At 50.8% G+C, this 11,179-nt stretch overlaps 1 protein-coding gene across 1 annotated transcript; it reads left to right on the top strand.

Moving 5' to 3' along the window:
• The first annotated feature begins 1,453 nt into the window (after positions 1-1,453).
• Positions 1,454-10,533, top strand: LOC119943921. The gene is made up of 2 exons (XM_038765127.1): positions 1,454-1,521; positions 8,249-10,533. The coding sequence occupies exon 2, from the start codon at positions 8,276-8,278 to the stop codon at positions 9,770-9,772; it is 1,497 nt and encodes a 498-aa protein (XP_038621055.1). The 5' UTR covers positions 1,454-1,521; positions 8,249-8,275; the 3' UTR covers positions 9,773-10,533.
• Positions 10,534-11,179: the final 646 nt, after the last annotated feature.

The following is an 11,179-nucleotide window of genomic DNA, read 5'->3' as shown; positions in this document are numbered from 1 at the left end:
TTCCACTGAGTCACAATGCTTCTCTGCCGTGCTTAGTAATAATAGTGATAATGATGATGGCATTTTTTAAGCTCTTACTATGTGCAAAACACTGTTCTAAGCGCTGGGGAGGTTACAAAGTGATCAGGTTATCCCACGGGGGGCTCACAGTCTTTAAGTCCCATGGCTCAGTGGGAAACAGCACGGGCTTTGGAGTCAGAGGTCATGGGTTCAAGTCCCGGCTCTGCCAATTGCCAGCTGTGTGACTTTGGGCAAGTCACTTCACTTCTCTGGGCCTCAGTGACCTCATCTGTAAAATGGGGATTAAGACTGTGAGCCCCCCATGGGACAACCTGATCACTTTGTATACACCCCAGAGCTTAGAACAGTGTTTTGCCCATAGTAAGTGCTTAATAAATGCCATTATTATTATTATTTTCCCGATGAGGCCACTGAGGCCCAGAGAAGTGAAGCGACTCGCCCAAAGTCACCCAGCTGACAACTGCCCACTGTCGGGTAGGGACCGTCTCTATATCATCATCATCAATCGTATTTATTGAGCGCTTACTGTGTGCAGAGCACTGTACTAAGCGCTTGGGAAGTCCAAGTTGGCAACATATAGAGACGGTTCCTACCCAACAGCGGGCTCACAGTCTAGAAGGGGGAGACAGACAACAAAACAAAACATATAAACCAAATAAAATAAATAGAATAAACATCATCATCATCAATCGTATTTATTGAGCGCTTACTATGTGCAGAGCACTGTACTAAGCGCTTGGGAAGTCCAAGTTGGCAACATATAGAGACAGTCCCCACCCAACAGTGGGCCCACAGTCTAAAAGGGGGCTCCTCCTCTATATGTGGCCAGCTTGTACTTCCCAGGCGCCTAGTCCAGTGCTCTGCACACAGTAAGCGCTTAATAAATACGATTGATTGAATTGGAGGAGCCGGGATTTGAACCCATGACCCCTGACTCCAGAGCCGGCGCTCTTTCCACTGGGCTACGCTGCTTCTCTACAGTGCTCAGCGCTTAGTCCAGCGCTCTGCACCCAGTAAGCGCTCAATAAATCGGCCTGACTGAATGGATGAAGGAAGGAAGGACCCCGCCCAAGCCGTGGCCCTCCCCCCGGCTGCCCCCTGCCCCCGCTGCCCCCGCCCCCTGCCCGGCCTGGGTCCTCTCTTTCCCTCCTTTGTCCCACCTTCCGTCCATCCCTTTTTCTACCTTTTCGTCCATCCCTTCGTCCACCTCTTCGTGCCAGGCCCCTCCACCTCCCCACCCGGACCAGCAGGTATTAGGGGGGCACCCCCCCCCCAGCCACCCCTCTCCCTCCCCCTGACCCCTCCCCGGGCCGTTGACCGGGTGGGGGGCACCCGCCGAGGCCCACCTCGTGGCCCTGGGGCAGCCCCCAGGCCCAGTGGTTTGGGAAGCTAAAGGCCACGTGTGTCTGTTCCCAGGGAGACCACCTTGCCACCCTGCCAGAAGGTGCCCCCAGGCCCCCTCTCCTCTGCCAGCCGGAGGGCAGACTCCCCGAGGACCAGGTGAGAGGGGCTGGGATGAGGTGGGATGAGTTGGGGCTGGGTTGGGGGTGGGCTGGGCAGGACCTGGGCTGGGTGAGGGGGTGGACTGGGCTGGGATGAGTTGGGGATGGGCAGGGGCTGGGCTGGGGTGAGTTGGAGCTGGGCAGGGGCTGGGCTGGGGTGAGTTGGGGCTGGGCAGGGGCTGGGCTAGGTGGGGGTGGGCTGGGCTGAGCTAAATGGGGGGGTGGGCTGGGCTGGGGTGAGTTGGGGATGGGCAGGGGATGGGGTGAGTTGGGGCTGGGGGTGGGCTGGACTGGGATGAGTTGGGGCTGGGCAGGGGCTGGGCTGGGATGAGTTAGGGCTGGGCAGGGGCTGGGCTAGGTGGGGTGAGCTGGGTTGAGTTGGGGCTAGGCTGGGGGTGGGCTGGGCTGAGCTAAATTTGGGGGTGCGTTGGACTGGGATGAGTTGGGGCTGGGGTGAGTTGGGGCTGAGGGTGGGCTGGGCTAAATTTGGGGGTGGGCTGAACTGGGATGAGTTAGGGCTGGGCAGGGGCTGGGCTAGGTGGGGGTGGGCTGGGATGAGTTGGGGCTGGGGGTGGGCTGGGCTGGGCTGAGCTGAGTTAGGGCTGGGCAGGGGCTGGGCTAGGTGGGGTGGGCTGGGTTGAGTTGGGGGTGGGCTGGGCTGAGCTAAATTTGGGGGTGGGCTGGACTGGGATGAGTTGGGGCTGGGCTGGGGGGAGTTGGGGCTGGGGGTGGGCTGGTCTAAATTTGGAGGTGGGCTGAACTGGGATGAGTTAGGGCTGGGCAGGGGCTGGGCTGGGATGATTTAGGGCTGGGCAGGGGCTGGGTTAGGTGGGGGTGGGCTGGGGTGAGTTGGGGCTGGGGGTGGGCTGGGCTGGGATGAGTTAGGGCTAGGTGGGGTGGGCTGGGTTGAGGTGGGGGTGGGCTGGGCTGAGCTAAATTTGGGGGGGGGTTGGACTGGGATGAGTTGGGGCTGGGGTGAGTTGGGGCTGGGGGTGGGCTGGGCTGAGCTAAATTTGGGGGTGGGCTGAACTGGGATGAGTTAGGGCTGGGCAGGGGCTGGGCTAGGTTGGGGGGGCTGGGGTGAGTTGGGGCTGGGCTGGGGGTGGGCTGGGATGAGTTGGGGCTGGGGGTGGGCTGGGCTGGGATGAGTTGGGGCTGGGCAGGGGCTGGGCTAGGTGGGGTGGGCTGGGGTGAGTTGGGGCTAGGCTGGGGGTGGGCTGGGCTGAGCTAAATTTGGGGGTGGGTTGGACTGGGATGAGTTGGGGCTGGGGTGAGTTGGGGCTGGGGGTGGGCTGGGCTGAGCTAAATTTGGGGGTGGGCTGAACTGGGATGAGTTAGGGCTGGGCAGGGGCTGGGCTGGGATGAGTTAGGGCTGGGCAGGGGCTGGGCTAGGTGGGGGTGGGCTGGGGTGAGTTGGGGCTAGGCTGGGGGTGGGCTGGGCTGGGATGAGTTGGGGCTGGGGTGAGTTGGGGTTGGGGGTGGGCTGGGCTGAGCTAAATTAGGGTGGGCTGAGCTGGGATGAGTTAGGGCTGGGCAGGGATGAGTTGGGACTGGGCAGGGGCTGGGCTGAGGGGGCTGGAGGTGGGCTGGGATGAGTTGGGGCTCAGCAGGGGCTAGACTGCGGGGGCTGGGCTGGGAGTTTGTATCTATCCCAGTGTTTAGTACAGTGCCCGGCACATAGTAAGCGCTTAACAAATACCAATTAAAAAAAAATATTACTCTACCCACATCATGGCATAGTGGATTGAACTTGGGCCTGAGAGTCGGAAGGTCATGGGTTCGAATCCCAGCTCCGCCACTTATCTGCTGGGTGGCCTTGGATGAGTCACTTAATTTATTTGTGCCTCAGTTACCTCATCTGTAAAATGGGTAAAAATGTAAATGTAAAATCTCTAAAATGCCCCATCCTGGACAGGTACTGTGTCCAACCTGATTTGCTTGTATCCACCCTAGCACTTAGTATAGTGCCTGGCACATAGAGAGCACATAACAAATACCTTTATTCTTTATTACAAATTACAAATTTATTACAAATACCATTATTCTTATTATTGGGGCTGGGCAGGGGCTGGGATGAGTTGGGGCTCAGCAGGGGCTGGGATGAGTTGGGACTGGCCTGGGATGAGTTTTATTGTATCAACTCCGGGGCTTGGCACATAGTAGGTACTTAACAAATACCACAGTTATTACTATTTTAAACTAAGTTGGGTTTTGGACCAGGAAGCTGCACCACTCTTTCTGTGTCCAGCGTGACTACCTTGAATCTACCCCAGTGCTTAGAACAGTGCTTGGCACATAGTAAGCACATAACAAGTACCATAATTAATTATTATTATTGCCGAGCCCATTTTTGCTGAAATGAAGGCCAGGGTTTTCGATTCTGCCCCCTCAACTTCTCAACAATTACAGAGTAGTAGTGATAATAATAATAATGATATTGGTTTAGCGCCTACTTTGTGTTAAGCCCTCTGCTGAATGCTTGGGTACGTACAAGCTCATTAGATAAGACACAGTCCCTGTCCCCCGTGGGGCTCACAGTCTAAATAGAAGGCAGAATAGGAATTGAATCCCCATTTTACAGTGGAGGAAACTGAGGCCCAGAGAAGTTAAGTGGTTTGCCCAAAGTCACACAGCAAGCGGCAGAGCTGAGCCTAGAACCCAGGTCTCTGACTCGCCAGCCGAGCCCCGGCCCGGCCCCGCAGCTGTGAGGAAGATTCAGAGAAACACAAGGTAGAGCTCCTAATATTCATTCATTCATTCAGTTGTATTTATTGAGCACTTACTGTGCGCAGAGCATTGTACTAAGCGCTTTGTCCCCTCAGTCAAAAACCTCAAGATGCCTTGAAAAGGATCCCATTAGGGAGTCACTGTGCGTTCTCCAGGAACCTGAAAGTGAGCTGGGATTTCAAAGAGCCCAATCCACTCCTTCATTCCTTCATTCATTCATTCATTCAGTCGTATTTATTGAGCGCTTACTGTGTGCAGAGCACTGTACTAAGCGCTTGGGAAGTACAAGTCGGCAACATATAGAGACGGTCCCTACCCAACAGTGGGCTCACAGTCTAGAAGGGGGAGACAGAGAACAAAACAAAACATATTAACAAAATAAAATAAATGGAATAGATATGTACCAGTAAAATAAATAAATAAATAGAGTAATAAATACGTACAAACATTTATTAAGTGCTTACTATGTACAAAACACTGTTCTAAGCACTGGGGAGGTTACAAGGTGATCAGGTTGTCCTGTGGGGGGCTCACAGTCTTACTCCCCATTTTACAGATGAGGGAACTGAGGCCCAGAGAAGTGAAGTGACTTGCCCAAAGTCACACAGCTGACAGTTGGTGGAGTCGGGATTTGAACTCGTGACCTCTGACTCCAAAGCCCAGGCTCTTTCCACGCAGAGAAGCAGCGTGGCTCAGTGGAAAGGGAAGGAAGGAAGGAAGGAAGGAAGGAAGGAAGGAAGGAAGGAAGGAAGGAAGGAAGGAAGGAAGGAAGGAAGGAAGGAAGGAAGGAAGGAAGGAAGGAAGGAAGGAAGGAAAGAAAGAAAGAGAAGGAAGGAAGGAAAGAGAAGGAAGGAAGGAAGGAAGGAAGGAAGGAAGGAAGGAAGGAAGGAAGGAAGGAAGGAAGCAGCGTGGCATAGTGGATACAGCACAAGCTTGGGAGTCAGCAAGTCATGGGTTCTAATTCCGGCTCTGTCACTTGTCTGCTGTGTGGCCTTGGGCAAGTCACTTCATCTCTCTGGGCCTCAGTGACTTTGTCTGTAAAATGGGGATTGAGACTGGGAACCCCCCTGTGGGACAGGAACTGTGTCCAACCCAATTTGCTTGTATCCACCCCAGTGCCCGGCACATAGTAAAGGCATAACAAATGCAGCAATTAATAATAATTATGGTATTTGTTAAGCGCTTACTATGTGCCAAGCGCTATTCTAAACGCCAGTGTAGATACAAGGTAATCAGGTTGTCCCACGTGGGGCTCACAGTCTTCATCCCCATTTAACAGATGAGGTCATTGAGGCACAGAGAAGTTAAGTGGCTTGCCCAAGGTCACACAACAGACAAGTGTCAGAGGCAGGATTAAAACCCACGTCCTCTGACTCCCAAGCCTGTGCTCTTTCCACTATGCAACACTGTTTCTCAATTATTATTATTATCATATATCATATATATATAACAATTATTAGAGAAGCAGCGTGGCTCAGTGGAAAGAGCACGGGCTTTGGAGTCAGAGGTCAGGGGTTCGAATCCTGGCTCCGCCACATGTCTGCTGTGTGACCTTGGGCAAGTCACTTCACTTCTCTGAGCCTCAGTTCCCTCATCTGTAAAACGGGGATTAAGACTGTGAGCCCCATGTGGGACAACCTGATCACTTTGTATCCCCCCAGCGCTTAGAACAGTGCTTTGCACATAGTAAGCGCTTAACAAATGCCATCATTTTAAAAAAAATATTATTATTATTGAGGTATTTTGCAGCCTGGTCTGATTTATTTTAATTGGAGCAGTTCGACCCGTCGGCCATCCTCCAACCTGCGCTTGCTGCTGACCGGACACTCTGCCACGTCCTTATATTCCGCCATTTCCCTTAGCCATAATTTATTTTAATGCTTACCTCCCCCTCTTATAACCAATTGCATAATAATAATAATAATAATGAATAATTACGGCCTTTGTTAAGCGCTTACTACGTGCCAGGCACTTTTCTAAGCGCTGGGGTAGATACAGGTTAATCAGTTTGGACACAGTCCCTGTCCCGCATGGGGCTTACAGTCTTGGACCCCATTTTACAGATGAAATCACCGAAGCACAGAGATGTGAAGTGGCTTGCCCAGGGCCACACAGCGGACAAGTGGCAGAGTCAGGATTAGAACCCGTGACCTTCTGACTCTTAGGCCCGTGCTCTATCTGCTATGCCAGGCTGCTTCTGCTGTATTAGTTTGGAGCCACGATTCTGTATTCCCGCTGTTGGGTAGGGACCGTCTCTATGTGTTGCCGACTTGTACTTCCCAAGCGCTTAGTACAGTGCTCTGCACACAGTAAGCGCTCAATAAATACGATTGATTGATTGATTGATTGTATTGGTTTTCTCAGCATGGCCTAGTGGAAAGAGCAGGGGCCTGGGATTCAGAGGACCGGGGTTCGAATCCTGGCTCCGCCACTTACCTGCTATGTGACCATGGGCAAGTCACTTCACTTCTCTGTGCCTCACCTATCTCATCTGTGAAATGGGAATAAAGACTGTGAGCCCCATGGGGGACAAGGACTGTGTCCAACCTGATTAGCTTGTAACTACCCCAGTGCTTAGTACAGTGCCTGACACACAGTAAGAGCTCCATAATCATAATAATAATAATTATAATGGTATTTAAGTGCTTACTATGTGCCAAGCACTGTAAGCTTGTTGTGGGCTGGGAAAGTGTCTCTTAGATTCATTCATTCATCCATTCAATCGTGTTTATTGAGCACTTACTGTGTGCAGAGCACTGTACTAAGCGCTTGGGAAGTACAAGTTGGCAACATATAGAGATGGTCCCTACCCAACAACAGGCTCACAGTCTAGAAGACAACGGGCTCACAGCCCAAGCGCTTAGTACAGTGCACTGCACACAGTAAGTACTCCATAAATAGGATTGACTGATGATTGATTGACTGACAATAGATTGATTGATTGATGGCTGGACTCCAAAGAGTCTCAGGTACTCAGGACCAGGAGGAAATGGATCTTCTTTGAATTGCCTGTTTATCTGGCTACTCTGGGGTTGATCATTTCACAATTTCTGCTTTTGCCCAATGCCAGCCCAGCTCAGACCTGTACCGGAAAATCCCAGCCTCAATACTTGGGCGGGAGAAAGGTGTGAGGAGTGAAATCAATTGATCGATCAATCAATGGTATTTATTGAGCGCTGACAATGTGCGGAGCACTGTACTGTGCAGTGCAAGCAGAGCAGGCTTGGGAGAATGTGATACAACACAGAATTAGCAGACAAGTTCCCTGCTCATAAGGGGCTTATAGTCTAGAGACGAAGAGAAAGAAACCTAGGAGCAGTGTGGCCTAGTGGAAAGATCACAGGCCTGTATTGGCAGGCCCAATCCCGGCTTTGCCGCTTGTCTGCTCTGTGACCTTGGGCAAGTCATTTCACTTTTCTGTGGTTCAGTTACCTCATCTGAAAAATGGGGATTAAGACTGTGAACCCCATGTGGGACATGGACTTTGTCCAACCTGATTAGCTTGTCTACCTCAGGGCTTAGTACAGTGCCTGGCACATAGTTAATGCTTAGCTTTAAATTTTTTAATATCATTAAAAAAATAAATCCCAGTTCTGCCACCTGCCTGCTGCACGACGTTAGCTATTCACTTCACTTCTCTGTGCCTCACTTTCCTCATCTGTAAAAGGGGGATTCAATACCAGATCTCCCTCCTACTTGGTGAGCCCCATGTGGGACAGGAACTGTGCCTGACCTGATTTACCTTATCTACCCCAGTGCTTAGTAAGGTGCTAGGCACAAGCGCTTAAGAAATACCATTTTAAAAAATTCTCTTTATTTCCCTATGCCCCTCTCTTACTCTCGATACTGGCTCTGAAAAGCATCTTGGTGGTTCTGAATTATGACAGTCAAGGAGCACAGTTCATAGTCACCCAACACTCCGTGATTTCCCAGCTTAACCCTACCTCTACCTGTTACAGAATTGAGTGGACTGCTCTCTGTCTTCTTTTATTTTTCAGCTCTCCAGTTGGGCACCAGACGCCAAAATGGAATTCCTCTATCTTCTTGGAAACTCCGATGACCTCAAGGAAAACTCCCAGAAAGATCAGAAGACTAAAAAGTCTAAAAAAGTTCACGTGGTTGATGCGCTTAAGCAGACCGCGCCTGAGATGTGCGAAGAAAAGGATCTTCTGAAGCCTTGTTTGGAGTACCAGGGGCTGTTGAAGAATGTTTCAAATATTTCCAGTCCCGTGGCTCGCAGAAAGAACAAAAAGCTTAAAAACAAGCACCGTGGGGATGGGTCAGGAGCTCCGGAGCCTACTCATTCCACTAAATGCAGTGGAGAGAACCTGGTGTTTTCTCGTTCATCTGTGTCTGAAATTGGCAAGAGAACAAAGAAAGACAAAGATCGCCGCAAAGTCCGTCCAGGACAGCCGTCAGACGCGGCTTCCAGAAGCGTTGGCAGAAGCCCCCAGACCCCTAGAAAAAGCCCCTGGGACCATCCGAGACCTAAAGGGTCCCGTGTTGGCCGTCTCCCGAGCCCGGAGTTTGGTGAGGGCGATGCAGGCCATGGGCTGAGCCCTTCAGGAGCAGGTGGTTCTTCTCAGACCCCATATCAGCATGGGGACTTTGAGTCTACTCTAGACCAATTAGCTGGTGGGACGCTGACAGGTTTCAAGAAGCCCAGGAAATCGCACAAGGAAGCATCTGTCTGCGGGGTGTCGGGAATCCCCTCCCCTGAAACGGACAGCTGTCCGAGCGGCACAGATCTTCTTTTATCCTCCACTCCCACCGGCCCAGAATTTCACGATGATGGCTCGGGAGATGAATTGAGTGTGCGGGGCCCCAAGGCAAAGAGACCTTCTCGGAGAAGGAAATCCAGAACCGAAGAGACTCCTCGTCACCCTGATCTCAGCCAAGAGGTTTTTGAAACTCAGGAGTCTTTCATCCCAGGGCCCGTCCCGAGGAGTCTGGGCCTCTCCGAGCACTTCCCAAGTCCTCCTTCATCCAGAGCGAGCTGTGGGAGACAGTGTGACCGATCCGTCCCCTCTAGAGATATTTCGCAGGCGAGTCCAGACGGTGAGGAAGCCCAGGAGCTCGAACGCCTTTTTCTGAATCATTTTAAAACCAGAAAGAAAAAAAAGAGCCAGGTAGCAACACAGGAGAAGGCCAGTCAGACAGAGAACTTCTTTAGTTCTCCAGCCCTGTCCACCTTCTTGCTCTTTAGACAAAGAAAAGAGGAGCCGGAAGAAAAGCCCTTGGATTTGCGTGTGCCGGGAAGGAGAGGATCGCCAGGGCCCACGGAGACCGCGGGTCTCCTAGAAGACGAGCCTTCCGGATCAGAAATCCTCCTCGCAGGCGAGGGCAGGAGGGAAACCCGTCGTCACGCCCGGCCGCGACGATCTGGCGAGAAAAGATACGTCCAGACGCTGCTTAATTCTTCCTTTTACTTCAAGGTGAAAGGTGAGCCGGGCACTAACATATCCAAGGAGCCACTGGTGAAGTCGAAGGCCAAAATCAAAGCCAAGAGCAGTTACAAATGATTGTCCGGAAGTTGTACGGAAAGACGTACCGCACGGGTTTCCAAAGTACAGCTATCCAATTCACGTGTTTGGGTGCCATTTAGCGTTATCATTCGGTGGTGGTTGTCGAGCACTTTACTGGGTTCAGGAGACTGTACTAAGCGTCTAAAAAGGGTGTGTGTGGTAGGGGCTTTTATACCTTAATAGTTTGTTTTCTTGCAGACACAATAAGGGGAGGGAAGCGAAGCAACCCATTTGTGAGGCTAGCATGGAGATTTCAGCAAAAAGAGTTACTTCAAAACAAATAACCGTATTTTTGTTGTCAATTCAAGCACGCGGAATTAAAGTTAATGTTCGCTCTCCAGAAATCCTCTTCAAGCTACCACAGTCTTTCATTTTGAGTCACCTCATTAAGTCAAACTGTAGCATAAAGCTTTTCTCCAACCCCCTGGACAAGCAGCTGTCAACACTCAACCTACAGATAATATATGAGAGAACCTTTTATCCCCTTCTAACTGATAGCTTAATGAGCTGTTTTCAGGAGGAAATTGCTTGCCTAGATCAGTGTGCCCTAGTTGTCCCCTGTTAATGACTCGATGGCCATTTAAGCAACCTCATTTGTAGAAGTTCCAATACCGAAGGTGTTTTCTCCAACACCTTACCTCGTAACATTACGGATGCTATTCCCCGGCTTATTATATTTCCTGTCTTTTTTTAATTAATGGATGTAACGGTGACAATCGGGTTGAAAACGTGGAGGAAAAGGCCCTCTGGGCTGTAGAAAACGGTTCTAACTATCAATGACTGTTCTCTGATTGACAGATTTTCCCTTTCACCTCAGATTCCAGCTGTGATGCATTGAGACATAATCAAAGCCGTGCACCGTAGTTTCCCTCCCGTTTTCACTCTTGGGGTCTGGAGATTGCTTAAGCGCCTCTCTGCGTGGGGGAATTGTTCAAGAAATGAGAAGTTTTTTTTGTTAAACGTTGTAGCGCTCAGAACAGTGCTTGGCACATAGTAAGCGCTTAACAAATACCATCATTATTATTGCTTGAAAAATAAAATTTGTGAAACAAGTGTGTCCTATGCCTCCCCTTTCATCCTCTCCCGGCTTGCTCCCTACTTCAGTCATTTCCAATCTGGGGTAAAAAAAAAAAAAGCAAAAAACCAGTGACCCCAGCTGGAACTCTCTGTGAGCAGGGAATGTGTCTGTGTATTGTGTTGTACTCTCCCAAGTGCTTATTACAGTGCTTTGTACTCAGTAGGTGCTCAACAATTTGATCGATTGAATGACTGAGTAAATATGATTGATTGATGGGAGGGTAAGAGTCTGGTATTCTGTCGGGGTGAGTGGCAATGTGGTGAAAAGTGGAGATGTTGCTAGCCTGATTTCAGCTCAAGGGCTACAAATGAGAACTGTTCTGTCCA

Source organism: Tachyglossus aculeatus, chromosome 22, assembly GCF_015852505.1.
Source record: "Tachyglossus aculeatus isolate mTacAcu1 chromosome 22, mTacAcu1.pri, whole genome shotgun sequence".
NCBI lineage: Eukaryota > Metazoa > Chordata > Mammalia > Monotremata > Tachyglossidae > Tachyglossus > Tachyglossus aculeatus.
The sequence above is the reverse complement of the archived record's forward strand: the minus strand, read 5'-3'. Positions and strand labels throughout refer to the sequence as shown.